The sequence below is a fragment of the Aethalodelphis obliquidens genome, unplaced genomic scaffold (assembly GCF_003676395.1).
Source record: "Aethalodelphis obliquidens isolate GAN/ISIS:26980383/991018 unplaced genomic scaffold, ASM367639v1 scaffold58, whole genome shotgun sequence".
Lineage (NCBI taxonomy): Eukaryota > Metazoa > Chordata > Mammalia > Artiodactyla > Delphinidae > Aethalodelphis > Aethalodelphis obliquidens.
In genome coordinates this window covers 7,586,698-7,608,917 of record NW_020838002.1, presented here as the reverse complement: position 1 = coordinate 7,608,917, position 22,220 = coordinate 7,586,698, and the positions used below count along the sequence as shown (strand labels likewise).

General features: G+C 38.2%; 1 protein-coding gene across 2 annotated transcripts in view; it reads right to left on the bottom strand.

Annotated features, from left to right (window-relative positions):
- The window catches only part of RAD51C (RAD51 paralog C), a 31,905-nt gene extending 15,520 nt beyond the window's left edge, over window positions 1-16,385 (bottom strand). The window contains exons 1-5 of one of the 2 annotated variants that reach the window (XM_027087214.1): window positions 16,217-16,385; window positions 14,074-14,332; window positions 13,325-13,491; window positions 11,734-11,867; window positions 1,380-1,511 (exon numbers count right to left, since the gene is read on the bottom strand). In XM_027087214.1, the coding sequence (XP_026943015.1) occupies window positions 1,380-1,511; window positions 11,734-11,867; window positions 13,325-13,491; window positions 14,074-14,332; window positions 16,217-16,334 (810 nt within the window). In that variant the 5' untranslated portion in view covers window positions 16,335-16,385. The remainder of the gene's footprint in view (window positions 1-1,379; window positions 1,512-11,733; window positions 11,868-13,324; window positions 13,492-14,073; window positions 14,333-16,216) is intronic. The other variant, XM_027087215.1, reaches the window with a different exon arrangement.
- Between the last annotated feature and the right edge of the window lie 5,835 nt (window positions 16,386-22,220).

The window sequence follows — 22,220 nt, the reverse complement described above, 5'->3', positions numbered from 1 at the left end:
TAGATTACTTTTTTTTTTTTTTGGCTGAGCCGTGCAGCACAGCTTGCAGGATATCAGTTCCCCAATCAGGGATTGAACCCAGGCCATGGCAGTGAAAGCCTGGAATCCTAACCACTAGACCACCAGGGAACTCCCTAGATTACTTTTTTAATCAGAAAAGACGAAGCTATTTCTGTTAAAAAACAAAAACCTAAGGAACTATGCAACCCATTAGCCTTGAGTGCCCCCTACTGGGGACTCTTCACTGATATTAACAGAATGCTAAATTACAAATTAATGCCAAGAAATAATTCAAAGACAGGACACTATGTTTTCAGCATATGGCAAAAAAAATCTAAAAACTCAAAAGAAAAAATGTATGTTTTGAAATTATTTTATTGAGGAGTTATTTACATATGATGTATTACAGCCTTGTGCAAAGGACTCTAATTGGCGGTGAAGACAAGAAAATCAAGGTAAGCAGTTTGATCTTCTCCCATCTCCCTCCCAGACAAGTGTGTATATTTGTGTCAGTGGTAGGATGAGGTTGCAAAGAGAGAAGTGAAAACAGGCAATAAAAAAAAGTTTTTACCTCACTCCTTTTTTTTGTTTGTTTTTGTTTTGGTTTTTTTTGGCCACAAACACACAGCACGCAGGATCTCAGTTCCCCGACCAGGGATCGAATTCGCACCCACTGCAGTGGAAGTGCAGAGTCCTAACCACTGGACCACCAGGGAATCCCCTACCTCACTCCTTTTATCTCTTTACTTCTGAACTTATCTTTATGTCTCTCCTCACACTACAAATCTAGAAGCGTTAGCTCCACCTCTAAACATCTACGTTGTTTACACTATGTAATTTTTCTATCCAAGTCTGTGATTATACACTATGTAATAATCAAAGACTCAAGAGTAAAAGAAAAATGGGGATGTTGGAAGAGCTTACCTGAAAAACGTCAAGTATGTTACAAAGAAAACAATGCAATTATCAAAGATGGCATTTCTTTATCAAAGTCCATTTTTATAATATGGCATCTTGATTATGCTTTTCATTTGCCAGGAAAACTGATATACAACACTTATGACTGGATTTAATATTTTTTATAGAAACCAAACCAAAACTATTCAGAACTGTATATCTATATTATTTGCTTTTAGTCAAGCAAATTCTATTTTTGCTATTTCTAGACTGTAACATTTTATTTTTTTACTTTTATTTATTTATGTTTGGTCATGCATGTGGCATGCGGGATCTTAGTTCCCTGACCAGGGATCAAATCTGTGCCCCTTACAGTGGAAGCATGAAATCCTAACCACTAGACTGCCAGGGAATTCCCTAGACTTTAACATTTTATATAATCTTGACTTTATAATAAAACTCCCTTTAGTAGTAATACTTACAGCTAATCTGTGGTTATTTGCAAGGCTGATCATTTGCTGCGCTAGGCCATTTAGTAACCGAGTACGAAGGGATAGGTCATCTAGGTCATGACGAAAAGGAAAAGCAATACCATCCACTATCACTAATCGAACCTAAATAAAGAAGAGATAATGATATTAGGTTTGGTATTTAAAATAAAATAATAAATGGCAACCAAAAAGCAGAGTCCATCACAGGAAAACAAAAAACAAAAAACCTTAAAATCCAGGGTTCTATTTCCAACTCTCCAAAGGCTTCATTTTGGTCAGGTATAAATCTGTTCAATGCTTTCTGCACTAGTCACCAAAAGTTAAAATGTACTCTGGTTTGATAATTTATCATCTTAAAAAAGTAATTCAACAAAAGAAAAAGGGGCAATTACAATTTTCTTGCAATTTGCCACTACACCCAGTCTTTACAGAGGTGTACTGATGAAAAGCACTTGAAATCTTAGCAAAACCAATTTCTCAACTAAATGTCAATTTTACCTTCAGGGTTCTTTTTATGTTGAAAAAAAAAAACCAAACGCTCAAATATTAAATTATAAAACCTTTTTCAAAAGCTGAATTTTTTTTTTTTTTTTGCGGTACATGGGCCTCTCACCGTTGTGGCCTCTCCCGTTGCGGAGCAACAGGCTCCGGACGCACAGGCTCAGCAGCCATGGCTCACCGGCGCAGCCGCTCCGCGGCATGTGGGATCTTCCCGGACTGGGGCACGAACCCGTGTCCCCTGCATCAGCGGGCGAACTCTCAACCACTGCGCCACCAGGGAAGCCCTTCCGTTTTTTGTTTTTTTTTTTTCAAAAGCTTAATTTTTGATATACTTTTTCTTCTTAATTTAAAACATACTATAGGGCAACTAACCATTACAGAATCTGTCATAAGATAGAGTTCAGGAAGAGGCAGGTTTGTCTTGAATTCTAATCAAGAAAGTTCACTTACAGATGATAAACATTTTCATGACAGTTTCATTTCTAATCTGTTCTAAATAATGGCTCCTATGGTGAAGTTAGTATAATATATAACCTAAGATCCAAGAACAAATAGAATCTGGAAACTAATCTAAATGTAAACAAACAAAATACTATAAGATTATATATATTTTTCTACCTAATAAGGACTAAGCTAAAGAACAAGCTTTTGTGAAGCACTGTTTTAGTAAGACATTTTTATATCTTTTATTCATTCCTTCATTCAACAAATATTTATTGACACCTACTATATGCTAGTCACTGTTCCAGGCATTGGGGAACAAGAAATAAGATCCCTGTTCTCTTGGAGCTTATGTTCTAGTGAAGTAAGGGACAATTAATTTGCAAACAAATATATGAATAAGATAATTTCTTTTTTTTTTACTCAATGAATTACAAGTTTATTATAAAAGGATATAACTCAGTGCCATAGGATCCAGCTATCCTACTCCTGGGCATATATCTGGAGAAAACTATAATTCAAAAGATACATGCACCCCAATGTTCATAGCAGCACTATTCACGGTAGCCAAGACATGGAAGCAACCTAAATGTCCATCAACAGATGAAGGAATAAAGAAACTGTGGTATATATACACAATGGAATACTACTCAGCCATAAAGATGAATGAAATAGTGCCGTGTGCAGCAACATGGATGGACCTAGAGATTATCATACTAAGTGAAGTAAATCAGAAAGAGGAACACAAATACATATGATATCACTTACCTGTGGAATCTAAAATATGACACAAGTGAACTTATTTACAAAACAGAAACAGACTCACAGACATAGAAAACAAACTTGTAGTTACTAAAGAGGAAAGAGGATGGGGGAGGGATAAATTAGCAGTTTGGGATTAACAGGTACAAACTACTATATATAAAATAGATAAACAACAAGGTCCTATTGTACAGAACAGGGAACTATATTCAATAGCCTGTGATAAAGTACAATGGAAAAAAAATATGAAAAAGAATATGCGTATATATGTATAACCAAATCACTTTGCTGTATACCAGAAACTAACACAACATTGTAAATCAACTACACTTCAATTAAAAAAAAAAAAAAGAAGGATATAACTCAGGAACAGCCAGATGGAAGAGATGCATAGAGAAGGTATGGGGAAGGGACACGGAGCTTCCATGTTCTCTCCGAGAGCCATTCTCCTAGCACCCCAACGGGTTCACCAACTCAGAAGCTCTGAATAAGATAATTTCTGATGATGATAGGAGCAAAAAAGAAACTAAAACTGGGTGAAATGACAAAGAATAAGTAGGTGAAGGGGTAGAGGGAAGCTAACTTAGACTAGATGTAAGGAAGGCATCCGTAAGGACTCAATAGAACTGAGTCCTGGATAAGAACCTCTAGGAGGGAAAGACAACCCACATACAAGGATGCTGAAGGGCAAAGGCCCTAAGACACAAACAAGTTTGGCATGTTTAAAGGGTCAGAAAAAAAGTAGTGAGGGGGAACAGGAGGAAATTACATCAGAAAGAATCAGTGGTGTGCTGAGGCCAAATCCTACAAGCTCCTGAGCCAGGTGCTAAATTTTTAGAAATTTTACAAATCCATCATTAAATACAGTCATTAGCAAAATTAAGCTATATACATTAAAATATGGATAATAAATACTGAAAACTCATTCCTACTACATTTTACTAGTATCTATGCTTTTAAGGTTATTTACATCTATTTTACCTTTATAGTGCAAACATTACATAATGATGTGCATTGTTTCTTCTCTACTCCATGTCCAATGACATCATACATGATACCAGCCATGATAGGAGTATTTTCGTGTGTTTTTTTTTTTTTTTTTTTTTTTTTTTTTTGCGGTATGTGGGCCTCTCCCGTTGCGGAGCACAGGCTCCGGACGCGCAGGTCCAGAGGCCATGGCTCATGGGCCCAGCCGCTCCGCGGCATGTGGGATCTTCCCGGACCGGGACACGAACCCGTGTCCCCTGCATCGGCAGGCGGACTCTCAACCACTGCGCCACCAGGGAAGCCCAATAGCAGTATTTACTACATGGAAATCAGCAAGCAAATCAGTTACAGATCAGGACTTGATTTGTTTTGCTGGTTGTCTAGACTTTTAATAAAGCGATGGGAAAAAAATGTCATAATCAGATTGACCTTAAAAATGTGTTGTGTCTGTAGAGAACAGACTTGTGGTTGCCAAGGGGGAGGGGGGTGAAGGAGGGAAGCATCACTTTGCTGTACCGCAGAAATTAACAAGACACTGTAAATCACCAATACTTCAATAAATTTTTTTTAAGTGTTCTGTCTGTATCCATTGCATTGTGAACTACACAAAAAAATGAGGAAATATGCTTCTACTTTTGGAAAATGAATCCAATAACTAGGAATGATCATTAACTCAAATCAAAAGAAGAAAAATACTCCACGGGAAAACACTATATAATTGCAAGTTTTGGTCCTAGGGTATTTGCAACGAGTCCCAAATACCTAGGGCATCCAAGGACCTCTCTGCTCAAACCAGAGGAGCTATACAGCCTAACCTATAATGCAAGAATAGAAATAGGCTGTTTTCCTCTCTACAGTACAGATTTTACTGAAAGTGGCTGAAATACAAAGATCTGGACGTTCTGTTAAGTGGTAACTGCCACACTCATGGCTTTTCTCCAAGTTTAGGGAGCAAGCTAAATATATGAATATTTAAGAATAAGAATATGAATATTCTCTGGTGAGTTTCCTTGGTCTCTCAAAAGGCAGATTATACCAAATGACAGAAAGTCGATGAAGTACAGAGTTTGAGTGGGTAGAATAAAACAAGCATTGTCAAACAAACAAACAAAAACCAAAAAACAAGCACTGTCATTCAACTCATAAAAGCTGAACTTAAAAAGTCACCAACATGGGACTTCCCTTGCAGTCCAGTAGTTAAGACTTCATCTTTCAATGCAGGGGGTGCAGGTTTGATCCCCGGTCGGGAAGCTAAGATCCCACATGCCTCGCGGCCAAAAAACCAAAATATAAAACAGAAGCAATGTTGAAACAAATTCAATAAAGACTTTAAAAGTGGTACATATCAGGGACTTCCCTGGTGGTGCAGTGGTTAAAAATCCGCCTACCAATGCAGGGGACATGGGTTCGAGCCCTGGTCCGGGAATATCCCACATGCCGCGGAGCAACTAAGCCCGTGTGCCACAACTACTGAGTCTGTGCTCTAGAGACCCAGAGCCACAACTACTGAAGCCAGCGCATCTACAGCCTGTGCTCTGCAACAAGAGAAGCCACCGCAACAAGAAGCCCACACACCGCAACGAAGAGTAGCCCCCACTCACTGCAACGAGAGAAAGCCCGCATGCAGCAATGAAGACTCAACGCAGCCATAAATAATAAAAATCTTTTAAAAAATGAGAAAAGAACCATTTAAATAAATAAATAAAATAAAATAAAATAAAAATGGTCCACATCAAGAAAAAAAATCTTAAAGAAAAGAAGTTACCAGCGTGAATTTTTATTTTGGTCGTGCCCTGTGGCTTGTAGGAAACTTAGCTCCCCTCGACCAGGGATCAAACTCATGCCCACTGCAGTGGAAATGCAGAGTCCTAACCACTGGAAGGGAATTCCCTCCAAAGTGAATTTTTTAAAATAAAAATTAGGAATCCAAGAGAGTTTTAAACTCTTTATGTTTCAGAAACATTTTATGTAGTGTAATTCCCTTCTGCCAGCAGTTCTTTCCTTTGTGCAACTAACAAAGAAGAAATTTTGGGTAAATGGATCATGGGATGACTCCATTTGATATTCCTTCTTTTCTTACTATTCACTGACACTAAGAGTGGTTTATTAGAGATATGAGGTCTTTCCCATATCACAGATAAATTGTTCAGTGTAGAAAAATGAAAAAACTGAGGATGTATCAAAATACTGTAATGTCAGCAAAATAACCATATTTTCCATTTTCACAAAATAAGGCTCAATAAAGACCCCATAGGGCTTCCCTGGTGGCGCAGTGGTTGAAGGTCCGTCTGCTGATGCAGGGGACATGGGTTCGTGCCCCGGTCCGGGAGGATCCCACATGCCGCGGAGTGGCTGGGCCCGTGAGCCATAGCCGCTGAGCCTGCGCGTCCAGAGCCTGTGCTCCGCAATGGGAGAGGCCACCACAGTGAGAGGCCCAAGTACCACAAAAAAAAAAAAAAAAAAAGACCCCATAAAGAAAGAATATAAGAACATAAAAATTGTGAGAAGCACTTAAGAACGTACTTCCTGTCACAACCAGTCATCTAGATTTCTGGTCTTTTTACCTCTTAGGGAAAAATCCTCAGTAAGTGGTGCTGGGAAAACTGGACAGCTACATGAAAAAGAATGAACACCATACACAAAAATAAACTCAAAATGGATTAAAGACCTAAATGTAACGCCAGACACTATCAAACTCTTAGAGGAAAACATAGGCAGAACACTCTTTGACATAAATCACAGCAAGATCTTTTTTGACCCACTTCCTAGAGTAACGAAAATAAAAACAAAAATAAACGAATGGGACCTAATGAAACTTAAAAGCTTTTGCACAGCAAAGTAAACCATAAACAAGACAAAAAGACAACCCTCAGTATGGGAGAAACTATTTGCAAATGAAGCAACAGACGAGATTAATCTCCACAATTTACAAGCAGCTCAGTATCAAAAAAACAAACAATCCAATCAAAAAATAGGCAGAAGACCTAAACAGACATTTCTCCAAAGAAGACATACAGATGGCCAACAAACACATGAAAAGATGCTCAACATAGCTAATTATTGGAAAAATGCAAATCAAAACTACAGTGAGGTATCACCTCACACCAGTCAGAATGGCCATCATCAAAAAATCTACAAACAATAAATGATGGAGAGGGTGTGGAGAAAAGGGAACACTCCTACACTGTTGGTGGGAATGTAAATTGTTACAGGCACTATGGAGAACAATATGGAGGTTCCTCAAAAAACTAAAAATAGAGCTACCATATGATCCAGCAATTGCACTCCTGGGCATAAATCTGGAGAAAACCAAAACTCGAAAAGATATTTACATGCACCAAATGTTCACTGGAGCAGTATTTACAATAACCAGGACATGGAAGCGACCTAAATATCCATCAACAGATGAATGGATAAAGAAGATGTGGTACATATATACAATGGAATATTACTCAGCCATAAAAAAGAATCAAATAATGCCATTTGCAGCAACATGAATAGACCTAAAGATTACCATACTAAGTAAGCCAGACAGACAAATATCATATGGTATCACTTATATGTGAAATCTAAAAAATGATACAAACTTATTTACAAAACAGAAACAGACTTAGAAAACAAACTTATGGCTACCAAAGGGGAAAGGTGGGAGGAGAGAGATAAATTAGGAGGTTGGGGAAGAAAAAAAGGAAAAACAGAAATGGTAAAAATTCATCAAATTCCTCAACAACAGTAACACAGGAAGCTAATCAATTCAGCAAAAAAATACACCTCTGTTGTTTCACTTTCATCATGCTTGTTAATGTAAGCAAAAATAGCAACCAGCGTTTATGTTAAAACAGTACCTGTTCCTCAGTGAGGGGAGCAACTTCTTTGCTGAATTGGACAGCCATCAAGTGCTTATTGGTAGCTTAATTTTGCCAAATAATGGCATAGGTCAGATATGGATAAATAAGTTCAGCAAAGTTCAAATTGATGAAAACCTCTTAGGGAAAAATCCTGATGTAAACAAAATGCAAGAAAATTCTGTAATAGTCAACCTTATGGTCCATATTTTGAGGAAAATACAGAAATTTATTTATTTATTTACGGCCACACAGCATGGCTTGTGGGGTTTTAGTTCCCTGACCAGGGATCGAACTCAGGCCCTTGGCAGTGAGAGCACAGAGCCCTAACTACTGGACCATCAGGGAATTCCCCAGAAAATAATTTATAACCAGAAATAAACGGTAACTAGAGCTCATCAATGAATTTGGTAAAGTTGCAGGATACAAAATTAATAAACAGAAATCTGTTGCATTTCTATACACTAACAACAAAAGATCAGAAAGAGAAATTAAGGAAACAATCCCATTTACCACTGCATTGGTGGTGGGAATGTAAAATGGTTCAGCAACTGTGAAAAACAGTTTTGCAAGGCCTCAAAAAGTTAAACATAAAATTAGCATATGATCCAGCAATTTTGCAACTAATAACTAAAAAATATATAGTAAAAGAAACAAGGGAATCAAAATGGTATACTAGAAAATAACTATCTAATAAAAAAAAGAAGGCAGTAATGGAAAAATTGAGAAATAAGGTATAAGACATGTAGGAAAAAAAACAGCAAAATGGCAGAAGTACCTCCCTATGAGCAAGCACGTTAAACGTAAATGAATTAAACTCTCCAATTAAAAGGCAGAGATTGGCAGAATGGATTTAAAAAATGACCCAGCTGTAGGCTTTCTACAAGAAACTCACTTTAAGTCCAAAGATACATATAAGTTAGGTGTGAAAGGATGGAAAAAGATATTCCCTGCAAACAGTAACCAAAGAGAGCTGGAGTGGCCAGACAAAAGAGACTTTAAGACAAATACTGTTACAAGAGACAAAGAAGGACACTGTATAATAATAAAAGGGTCAGTCCATTAAGAAGATATAACAATTATAGGGAATTCCCTGGCGGTGCGGTGGTTAGGACTTGGTGTTTTCACTGCCATGGCCTGGGTTCAATTCCTGATCAGGGAACTAAGATCCCGAAAGCCAAAAAAAGCAAAAAGAAGATATAACAATTATAAATATATAGAGACCTAACAACAAAGCCCTAAAATATATAAAGCAAAAACTGATAAAATTAAAGAAAGAGGACTTTCCTGGTGGCATAGTGGTTAAGAATCCACCTGCCAATGCTGGGGACATGGGTTTGAGCTCTGGTCAAGGAAGATCCCACATGCCTTGGAGCAACTAAGCCTGTGCATCACATCTACTGAGCCTGAGCTCTAGAGCCCGCGAGCCAAAACTACTGAAGCCCGCATGCCTAGAGCCTGTGCTCCTCAACAAGAGAAGCCACCGCAATGAGAAGCCCACGCACCTCAATGAAGAGTAGTCCCCACTTGCTGCAACTAGAGAAGGCCCGCGTGCAGCAAAGGAGACCCAATGCAGCCAAAAATTAATTAATTATTTTTAAAAATAAATTTTTTTTTAAATCAAAGAAAGAAACAAGACAGTTCTACAGTAATAACTGGCAATTTCAAACAGCTCATATTCAATGATGGATATAACTGGACAAAAGATAAACAAGGAAAGAAAAAACTTAACAACACTATAAATCAACTAGAAATAGCAGATCTATACATACAACACTCCACTCAACAGCAGACTACACATTCTTCTCAAGTGCACATGGAACGTCCTCCTGCATAGACCAGATGTTAGGTCACAAGATAAGTCTCAAATTTATAAAGATGGAATCATTGTTATCTTCTCTGACCAGAATGGAATAAAATTAGAAACCAACAAAAGGACATTTGAAAAATTCACAAATATGTGGAAATCAAACAACACACTCTTTTTTTTTTTTTTTTTTTGCGGTACGTGGGCCTCTCACTGTTGTGGCCTCTCCCGTTGCGGAGCACAGGCTCTGGACGCGCAGGCTCAGAGGCCATGGCTCATGGGCCCAGCCGCTCCGCGGCATGTGGGATCTTCCTGGACCGGGGCACGAACCCGTGTCCCCTGCATCGGCAGGCGGACTCTCAACAACTGCGCCACCAGGGAAGCCCAACACACTCTTAAATAAACAAAGAGTCAAAGAACTCAAAATGGAAATTTGAATGTACTTAAAGATAAATGAATATTAAAAAATAATATACCAAAATTTATGGGATACAGTAAAAGCAGTGCTCAGAGGAGAATGTATAGCTCTAAACAACTATATTTTTTAAAAAAAGGGAATTTCCTGGCAGTCCAGCAGTTAGGACTGCACACTCTCATTGCCAAGGGCCTGGATTCAATCCCTGGTTGGGGAACTAAGATTCCACAAGCCACATGGTGCAGCAAATAAATAAATAAATGGTTTCTTAAAAAGAAATAAAGATCTCAAACCAATATCCTAAAATTCTACTTAAAAGAACCAGAAAAAGAAGAGCAAACTAATCCCAAATAAAGTAGAAGAAAGTAATGAAAATTAAAGTGGAAATAATCAAAATAGACAAGAGACAAACAATTGGAAAAATCACTGAAATCAAAAGTTGATTCTTTGAGGGACTTCCCTGGTGGTGCAGTGGTTAAGAATCTGACTGCCAGTTCAGGGGACACAGGTTCAAGCCCTAGTCTGGGAAGATCCCACATGCCGTGGAGCAACTAAGCCCATGCGCCACAACTACTGAGCCTGCATGCCACAACTACTGAAGCCCACGTGCCCAGAGCCCGTGCTCCACAGCAAGAGGAGCCAGCGCAATGAGAAGCCCACGCACTGCAACGAAGAGTAGCCCCTGCTCGCCACAACTAGAGAAAGCCCGCGCGGCTATGAAGGACCCAACGCAGCCAAAAATAAAATTAATTAATTAATTAGTTTTTTAAAAAAGAGAGAGATTTTTAAAAAAAAGAAAAAGAAAAAAAGTTGATTCTTTGAAACGATCAACAAAATTGACAAGCCTTTAACTAAAGTGACTAAGAAAAAGAGAGAAGGTGCAAATCACTCCAGTCAGGAATCAAAGTAAGGACATTACTACTAATCTTATAGAAATAAAAAACAAAGAGAATATAATGAACATTTGTATGCCAAAAAATCAGATAACCTAGATGAAATGGACAAACTCATTGAAAGACACAAACTACCAAAACTGACTGAAGACACAGAAAATCTGAATAGATTTATAACAAGAGATTGGATCAGTAATCAAAAGCTTTTCAACAAAGAAAAAATCAGGACCAGATGGCTTCACCAGTGAATTCTATAAAATGTTTAAAGAATTTACACCAATTTTTCTCAAAGTATTCTGAAAAGTAGAGAAGGGAACTTCCTAACTCATTTTATGAAGCCAATATTACACTGATACCAAAGCCAGACAAAGACATCACCAGCAAAGAAAACCACAGACCAATTACAGATGTAAAAATCCTCAATAAAATACTAGGAAACTGAATCTTGTAGTATATTAAAAGGATTATATATCATGATCAAGCAGGATTTATCCTAGGAATGCAAAGGTGGTTTAATATGAAAATCAATCAATGAAACACACCAGATTAATAGGATGGGCGAAAAAAGCCACATAATCGTCTCAGTTGATTCCGAAAAAGCATCTGACAAAACCCAACACCTTTCATGATAAAAACAATCAACTAATCAGGAATAAAAGAGAGCCTCCTCAACCTGATAAACATTGAGCCATACCTTTGAGTGTTCTGAAAGGAAGTCTGGAAGCAGATAAACTTGTGCCAGTAGCTCTGTGTAGTCACGACAACGAAAATAATAAATATGGGAAAGAATATTTTCAAGAGTGAAATCCTGCAAAGCTTTTGGGTGCTCTGAAATAAACAACAAAACAATTTTAAAATAGTTTTACCTGTCATTTCACAAACTATCATTTCATAATTCCTGACCTCTTATTTTCACCTTTTCCACTGTTTCCTTACATACTAGACTAAAAATTTAGACACATACACAACTAGAGTTTTAATGTCTATCTTTTCATATTTCTAGTTATTGGCTTCCATTGAATAGAAGTAACACAATGGAACTTCTTTCTTGTTTTTTTCATAAGACTCCAAATTAAAAGTTAAAAGGAAAAATGTTGAAAAGCAGCATATTTTTCCCTTAAATGCCACAGTATAATTTGGTATTTAAGTAGAAACAATGATATAAAATTCTCTCCTTAGATTTGTTTTTTTAAAAATAACCAGATTGGTTCTGGACATATTTCAGAGAGAAACAAGTTAAAAATCATTGCATTTAAAAATGTACTTAAGTTTTAATGCTGAAAGAAAAACCAAGAAATTAAATTTCAGAAAATATTTCCTATTACAAATATACATTTAACCAGTTCATTTTTAACCAAAAAACAACAGCTTAATCACACACCACTCATTAAAAACTATATTCCAGTGCTACATCCACAATATTTACAAGATCTTAAGACACTATTACAAATTACACCTGTGACATGGATAGCTTACAGGACTTTCAATAGATATACTGGTCATTGGTTAAAAAGGACACCTAGTACTACAATGAAAATAAAAATATTCAGCTGATTATACTCATTTAAAGGGAATACAAACATCTTAGGAAAAGCTTTATGTTTTTTAACATTTCTAGAAAAAATGCACATCCAAAAAATAAAATACAATAAAGCAAAAGAAAAGCAAAAGAAAACAGTCAAACCAGAAACCATTTAATTTTATGAGTAACTGAAGGACAAGAACTAGAAAACAAATTACCTTAAAAAAAACTTTTTTAATCTAACACTTTATTTCCACATAATAAGCGCAGAAAAACTTCCCAACACTTTTAACAATACAATTAACATAGTTGTGAAGTCAATTACATACTACTCAGAGCCACATGAGGTCAATCAGCCTAATTTTCCAAACATTTCCAGACATGATTTTTCAAGGCCACACTTGGTTTTTGGAAAAACCAGTATGAAAGTCAATATACACTAATGCATTGACACAACATTTAATACTCACAGTAAGGTGTCCAGTAACATTAGCTAACACCTGGCAGGCCAGAGCATGATGATTTGAAGTCATACATTGAAATATAGGTTTGTCCCAGAGCTCCTGCAGTAAAAAGTGAGGGCCATAAAAGGGGACAAAAAGGCCAGCCCAGGTGTAGCATTTCTCAATTCGTAAGAGAAGTATGAGAGTTTAATACTAGTACACGGTCATTAAGCTTCACGTTCCAAATGGTCTCTTGCTTGAGATGGATACAAATGAAAATTACTTTTATTATACAGAAAAAAGAGCACTTGCCAACTTACCTTCTCCCATATGTGTTCCTGCTATAAGCTGCAGGTGCTGAATGCAGGCATTAGCAAGGTCTACCACTCTATCAACCATAAAACTCCCCTCTGTATCAATAAAAACTGCTTCACCTTCCACTCCTCCAAAACATTCTGGTATCTGCACATCTACTGCCAACTGCATACTGTCAAGAGAAAGAACTGAAATGACCAAATCATTATCATGATCATCTAAGGCAGTGTTTTTCAAACTCCAAATCACAACCCATTAGATACCACTAAATATTTTATAGGTATAAATATACTCTGCAAAGTAACAGAGATGGTTGACTCTCCACGGCTCCAAACATATGTGAATCAATTGATGAATGGATTAGGGGGAGGGTGTGCCTATAAAACCACAATTAAGGACTCTTTAGTGGTTTTTAGGCTTCTGGGAATGGAACCCTTTATTATACAAAAATCTACTTTCAAACATTTGGCTTTCAAATATATTCTCAGGAATTAATTCTATAATAAAGTAGAAGACTGCTTATTGACCCCACTGACCACCATATACTGTTGCAAAAGAAACACTTTTGAATATCAAAATAATTGTATCAATTTACCAAGATGGGGTGAAGTAAGGCAAATGTTGATTTGTTTGATGCACACATACAGACACACAAAATTAAGAGCATATACATGCCTTTTTTGGTCTCCTAACTGTATACCCACAACACAATACTCTGTTACTTACATAAATGTAAGAGAACATTTTATTTTACCATAATTGTGTTTTTCCAACACCTGGTGCACCACAAATTTCTGTTGTTTTGGTTAAGGGTATGCCACCCCCAAGAATATTATCTAGTGCTGAACAGAAGGTAATTATGAAACTCTGGGTATGCTCCTGCTCAAGAAGTTCCAGTGCTGTGCACTTCTTGCCTGACTCAGCTGTACCAGAATAACTTGTTTTATTTGTGAGACATTCTCTTCTTATAATTTGCAGAGTTTCTAAGGCTTCCTCTTTAGATATCCCAACTTCTGAAAGTAAGAAACAGAAACAAAAACATCTGATTTTAGAAATTTAAAAGTCATATGTTATTGAGTTGTCTTCATTAACTTTAATTTTTAAATAACAAGAATGACGCCAAGAGTACAGAAACATAAAAATGTAACATTCGATTAACTATTTAATTTTTCAAGTTAATAAAGGCATTTATCTATATTTTCTTAGTCTTCACATACTTAAAAGATTTATCTATTACCTCAGAAACAGAATTGAGAAACCTAAGCCTCTAAAGCATTTCTGAGTACCTACAAGAGTATCTATCTCAGAAGGTAGAAATGAAAATGTCCTTTTTTTTTTCCTTTTGGTCCTTTTACTATCTCTTTGGTCTTTTACTATCTCTTTTGGTCTTATGAAGCCATAATAAACTTGCTCTCATAAGGTGTACAAATTATTTTTTAGAAAAGAATGAAAAATGGCCTCTTTAACTGCCTAAAATAAGATGCAGATTTAAGAAGTGCATGTGCATGTATTATTCATGAAAACATTGGAATGAAAATTTCATGGATCACTGCAAACTATTTAATAAGAAAAATTATTTGATGCACCAATAGCTTAAACAATACACTTATGCTTCCTCAACTATACAATTTCATTCCTGACAACATGGCCTAAGAAGTAAAATGGAAATTACAAAACAAGCTGCTTATGGAAGAAATAATGGAGAGGATATCACTTATGAGTTTGATATATCAGTGCTTGATTGGGTAAGGATATGAACTATAAATTTGGTGCTAACAAAAGACATTAATGGTCCTAAGGAAATGAAAATTCCATCCAATTTAAGAGCCTTAACTCGTCTGATTACTTCGGTTTCTCATTCCTGACCGCACCACTTACTATGTAGTTACTACGCATGGGCAAGTTACTTCTTTATGCCTCAGACTTTTCTTCTACAAAATGGGAATGAAACAACACACATAAAAACCTTGGTAGAACACTAAGCCCATCCAAAATGCTTAATAATTGTTAGCTACTATTATCATTCAGATTCTCTCATTTCTTTTTTGTAAAACCAACCTGTTGAATGAAAATGAGCCCATCAAACTTTGGGGGATACAGTCTTTGGCATAAGACTTAAGACAAATAGTTAACATTGGCTTTACAACATTTGTTCTTGAGTGGAGAGTTGAAACCTTATTTTCAATCGTTAAGGGAAATGCCTTAAAATTCTGTTCTATCTTAATAACACAGTTCTGGGCATACTGTAGTGTAATGTGCACAGTGAGAGTGACTGCAGACAGCTTCATTTTTGTGTACCTCAGAAGGAAGTGGTTCCCACCAACATATAATCTACAGTGTTCTGGAATGTGAGTTTGGGGTTTTTTTTTTTCAGTGAATTACATTAACAGAAGCGATGTCTTCTTTCTACTGCTTTCTCCAGGTTCTGGGGATTCTACTCCCTTTGTCACTCTTAATTTACCTCATCCTATCACGAACAGTGCATTTCTTAAATTTAATCCCTGCCCCTTGGATTTTGTAACAGCGAAAATTAGCCTGTCTGGATTTCAATCCTGCCTCCACAACTTCCTAGCCCACTCATAATGAAAAGTTACTTAGCCTCCCAAGCATCAGTTCCTTCATCTATATACTGAACATAATAGTCCACGTTAAAAGGGTTCCTTTGAGTATAAATGAGATAATCCTCAGAGGCTTCAGCAGCCACTGGCAGAGAAAGCAACTGGTGAATGTTTCCAAGACCACAGTTCTAACCATTCAAACCACACTTAAGTGGAGTCAAGGAGCTATTTCACGGTGTAAACGCGGCGGTGGGCGGCGGCAAAATCTGGCCGAGAACGGGGATGGAGGCGGCCCCGACAGCGGCCAGAGTGCCTCAGCTTGTAATGGGAGTCCGTTACCTTTGCTGAGCTCGGAGGGTTTCACCTCTAGGAGTTCCTCAGCAGTCTGGAAACCTGCAGACACCAGCTTCACCCTCACCGCTGGGGACAGGGGCAAACTCACTAAATCCCGCTGCATTTCAAAGCCGAACACCTACGCCCGTAGTTGCGCAGACGCAGAAGCGGCCAAGCCCGCGCACGCGCACCCGCCACGCCGCGTGACGTCAGACGTAAGGCGGAAGGGTGGGGTCCGCGGCGTGGCTGCACGCGGCCTTGGGCTTTGGGGCTCTGCGGCTCTGCGGCTGTGCGGAAGTCTGGTCACTCTTACATACGTTGCCCCGTTTCCATCGTGATTCTTCCAAATCCCATTTAAAGTTTGCATATCAAACGTACATCCTGACAATAAAAAGATGGATGGAGACCGCAAGATGCAAAGCCAGGCCCAGTGGGTCTTACCACATTTCCTCACCTCCACCCTGACCTGTTGGGTGGAGGCCTCAGGGTTGTTAGTAGGAATGATCTCCCCGAATGGGAGCTAAGATACGCACAGACACTGGCATGTTACCGGTTTGGGGTACGGAACAGTCGTATAAAGAATACTCTCCATTCTCGTAATGGGTTCCAGGGTCTTGGGTCTTCCTGCCGGATGTCCCCCTTGCTAGGCCCCCTCACCTTTCCCGCCCTCGCTCTCGCGAGGGATTGTGGGACAGCCCCCCAGAGCCTCAGGGCGCGGTCGGCGCCGAATCGCCGCAGCCACCCACGTCTTGCCGCGCGCGAGTCGAGTCTGGAGCGTGATGGTTTGAGACCGTTAGTTCTTCACGGCCTGCCTAGAAGTAGCTGGATAAGTAAGCAAGTATAGTCCCCATAGTGGGCTGGGCGTGGGCTCCTCCGGTCCTTGAGCGGGAGGAGTTGGGCTACGCCAGAGCTCCTATTCTGGTACTGAGTTAGCAAGGGACCACTTGTAAAATAGAGAATTTGGGGGGGAATTGAGAGGCGGTTTGGAAGGTGGCTTGTGAAGTCTTTCCTTGCCCAGGAGAGTATAATTTAAGGGAGAAACTCATTCCGTTCCTTTAGGCGACGATTCTTAGCCTTGACCTTTCTTCCTAGCTTAAAGGAACTCCCTAAATATTGCAAATCAGAGCCCTTTAAGTACATAAGCTCTAAGGAAGGAAATGTGCTGACCGCTTTAGCAAATCCTACACATTTCCAATGCCCACAGCCATGCCGCAAGGAGCATAAGGACATGGAATCTCAGAGCAGTTTTTTTGAAACCAAAGTTAAAACCTAGTACCCTTTTTTCTTCCCTGAGCTACCTCCAAATTGTGAGGTAGCTCTTGGAGTGGGGGTGGGGGAAAATTCTAGAAGTATGTGACCCCCATTTGATAGGGCAGGAAAAGTCTCGTAGGACTAGTCAAAATGTGGTTTATTTGCCACTTTGTACGTTGCTTATCTTCTAGTGTGTTACACATCTGGACATACAGGTAACATTACATAAATGTTTTCCACTGGGAGAATTCATGCTTATACTTATCAAGTAACCAGGGTCCTGGGTGAAGAAGAGATGGTGTTAACATACTCAGGGATAGCTCTTCAGGTCGTTCAGTGAAACGCAGTGGAATCGGTCGTGTTAGAATTTTGTTTCATTAGCAGTGGGGAGTTAAACTAGTCGACTCTATCTGTAGTTATACTGTTACGCATCATTAATATCTTATCCTGACCCTTGAGTTGCTATAATAATTATTGTTTTCATCATCATTCTTAAGATATCTTTAATGCAGTTTGCTCTATAATCAGGCTTTCAAACTGGGATCCAGTTTTATGAGGTCAGGCGCCAGGAAATAATGCTGTGGGATTTTTACGGAAGGTGCACCTTCCTATACTGTCAGGTTTTCTCAAATATTTCTTTAGAGAGGGAAGAATTGAATGAGTGGTGAGTGGTGAGCCATTTAAAACATTTTCTGTTAAACAAGCAATATATTGTAGAGTAAAATGCAACTATAAATTTTAAGATAAACATAATTGTTTGAAGAAAGATCCAGTTTAAACTGGATATTTCAGTAGTCTCCCAGATTTTCCTGCGAGTATGTTATTGTTTTCCTTTGCAATTTAGGGTTACTTGATTTTGAGAAGTACTGTTATGGGGAAACTAGCATGAGCTTTGGAGTCATACAAATTTGGGTTTGTATCACATCTTGGGAAATAACCAACTGTGAAACTTTCAGCAAGTTACTCAGTTTCTTCGCCTGCAAATGGAAGATAGTATTTCTTCCATTAGGGGTTGTAAGAAAGATTAAATGAACAAATATGAAGTGTTTAGCACAGAAAAGGTACATAATAAATCTTAAGTTTTTTCTCCACTTAAAAATATTATAATATGTATATTCAGTCGAATAAAGCCTTATTGAACACCTAGCTCAGAGTGCCAATGCTATGAGCCTTTAAAAGGAAAACAATGCCTACAGTTGTAAAGTGCCAAAGAAAAGTGCTTTTACGTATTTTATTTTATTTGACTTGATCCTTATAGTAATCCTGTGAACAGTTTACCCAGGTCCCAATTTAAAACTAGCACATTGAAGATTGGATCACTTAAGCAACATTAAATATTTAACCACTAGTTTTGTGCAGGGTGACAGGACTAACAAAAGAATCTATGCCCTCATGGAGCCTTAGTCAATCAGGATTATTATTGAGGTGTGTTGCCTTTCTGACTTGTGTTGTAATCTAGATACAATACTAAGGGTAGGCGTGAGTTACCGATATGCTGTCAATATCTATAATTAAGTATTCAAATAAGGACACATTTTCATGCTGAGTGGGCTATTTTCTAGAGCTGTGGGAGAGGAATAATGTGAATATTTCTGTTATAGCTGAGAAGTTTATTTTCTTTTAGCATAAGAACATAGAACTTTTAAAACTGGTGACCTTGCGTGTTCAAGTGCATTTGAGAATGGGAAAGATAAATGAGTGCTGTTTGGACTAAGAAAAAACCTCTGAATCAAGGTTTAGCTTTAGAGATGGTTGTGATAAAGCTTAAGGCCTCAAACATGTATATTTGGAATAGCAATATCAATTTCACAAGGCCTTGTACATAATGGGAGCTCAAAATATTTGTTGTCCCCAAACTCTTAGACATTGTTCTCACTTGACTTCTGTGATGCCACATCTCTGATTTCATTCCTAGGCATCTGGCTTTTCTGACTCGCTTACAATTTTATCCTCCATAACCAGGGCATGAAATGTTACTGTAAGGCCCCATAGCTGACCTTTCACTGACTATCCAGTTCTGTTGTCTCCTCTCCTTTCTGGTTCTTTCATTCTCTCTCTGTCTCTCTTATTCACATTCACAGTTCAGTGACTATACACCAATAATTTGTAAATTTATTTTTCTAGCTCTAACCTGTTCTCTGACCTGCAGATGCAAATATCTAATTGCATACAGCACAGTGCTAAATCTCTAACTCAGCCTATCTTAAACCTCACTCATTATCTTCAGCCCAGCCCAAAATCTTTTTGTCCTCTTCCTGCGTTCCCTACCTCCGTGAACTGAATATCCATCCTTCCATCTGCACAAACCAGAAACCTAGGAATCTTCCACACCTCCTTCCCTTTAAGTCTCCATGTTCACTATAACCGCAAACCCTATCAATTTTCTCTCTAAAATATCTCGATCATGTCCATGTCTCTTTTTCTAGGCCAAGCTGTCACCATTTCTCTCTTTTTTGTTTTTTGAAGATTTTTTTTATGTGGACCATTTTCAAATTCTTTATTGAATTTGTTACAGTACGGCTTCTGTTTTATGTTTTGGTTTTTTGGCTGTGAGGCACGTGGGATCTTAGTTACCTGACCAGGGGTCAGGGATCAAACCCACACCCCCTGCATTAGAAGGTGAAGTCTAACCACTAGACCTCCAGGGAAGTCCCCACCATTTCTCTTATAGGTACTGCAAGAGCCTTTTAGCAGGTCTCTCTGCATCTTGTCTTCCCCTTCCCTCTAGTCTGTTCTCCCATGCTGCAGACAGGGTCCTTTCTAGAGTATATTTCATTTCCTATAACTCTCTATTTTGCTCTTGGGATAAAGACCAAATTTCTTAATAAGACTTACAAAACGTCTTGCATGTTCTGGCTCCTGTTTACCTCTTTAGTTGCATCCTTTCCCTCTCCCCTTTACTCTTTTTTTTTTAAATCTATCTATCTATCTATCTATTTATTTATTTATTTATTTTGGCTGCCCCGGGTCTTAGTTGCAGCATGCAGTCTTCTTAGTTGCGGCATGCATGCAGGATCTAGTTCCCCAACCAGGAATCGAACCTGTGCCCCCTGCATTGGGAGTGTGGAATCTCACCCACTGGACCACCAGGGAAGTCCTGTCTCACCTTTACTCTTTACACTCCAGCCACTCTGGTCTTAATTCCATGTGTGTGCCACAACATGCCTCTCTGCTTCACCCAATTAACTACTATTTATTTATCCTTCAAATCTCAGCATTCATTGACCTCTTCTCTGACTCTGAACCTCTACCTCCAACAAGCCCCCTTGAAACTAGGTCAGATCTCCCCTTTAAGGCTCTCATAACACCAGATGTCTTTGTGTGATCAGTTATTTAGCATATGTCTACCCAACTAGAATGAAAGATTCAGTAGAACAGGGACCATGTGGATTTTACTCGTTTTCCTAGAGCCCCTAGCCCAGTGTATGGCTTGTAGGAGGTGCTCAGTATGTGTTTGTTAAAAGAATGGATGATTAGGTGATTGACCTCTCTCATTTTTTGTTGTTTTGTACTCTTAAGTAGGTGGGAAATATATACGAGTAGGAAGTAGAAAACAAATAAAATACCAAAAATACAAAGAATATAAAACTGATTTATAGACCTTTTCTTTTTTATTTTATTTTGTTATTTAAAATTTTTTTAATTGAAGTATAATTGATTTACAATGTTTTAGGTATATAGCAAAGTGATTCAGTTATACATATATATATATTTTTTCAGATTCTTTTCATTATACACTATTATAAGATATTGAATATACTTCCCTGTGCTCTACAATAGGGCCTTGTTGTTTATCTAGTTTATTTATAGTAGTGTTTATCTGTTAATCCCAAATTCCTAATTTAACCCCCTGCCCTTTTCCCTTTGATAACCATAAATTTGTTTTCTATGTCTGTGAGTCTGTTTCTGTTTTTGTAAATAAGTTCATTTGTATCATATTTTTTAGATTCCACATATAAGTGATATCATATGATATTTGTCTTTATCTGACTTACTTCACTCAGTATGATAATCCCTAGGTCCATCCATGGAAATGGCATTATTTCATTCTTTTTTATGGCTGAATAATATGTCATTGTGTATATGTGTGTGTGTGTGTGTGTGTGTGTGTGTGTAGATATATACCAGATCTTCTTTATCCGTTCGTCTGTCAATGGACATTTAGGGTGCTTCCATGTTCATAGATCTTTTCTTCAGTTCATGTTACTGAACCAAACTTGGGTCGACTCACCATGCACAGTAAAGCCGATCTACTGGCACTGGGTTGTGGTGAAGGAAAGTACAGCATTTATTGTAAAGCCAAGCAAGGACTATGGGCAGCTAATGATCAAAAGACCCAAACTCCCCAATGGCTTAAAGACAGGATGAGAGAGATGGTTGTGGGGTGCTTGATCAGCTCATGGACATTCTTCTGATTGGTTGGTGCTGAGGTCATTGAGAGTCAACATCATCAGCATTCTGGTTCCAGCCTGTCTGGGGTCAATGTACTTGTGGTCAGCATGCAGTTAACTTCTTTCACCTGGTGGGGGTTTCAGTATCTGCAAAACAGCCCAAGAATATGGCTCAGAATATTATCTATAGCCCTTAAGGAGGAGCTAAACTTCCTTGACTTTGTTTAATAGCTATTAACTGTTATTATTTTGTTTTGCTTGATTGTTTTCTTTTGTTTCTGCATTTTCTCACTTCTCTGATTAAATTCAGTCTTTGGAACTCTTGGAGGGCCTAGGAGGCTAAAGTTTTTCTACAAACAAAAGGCAGG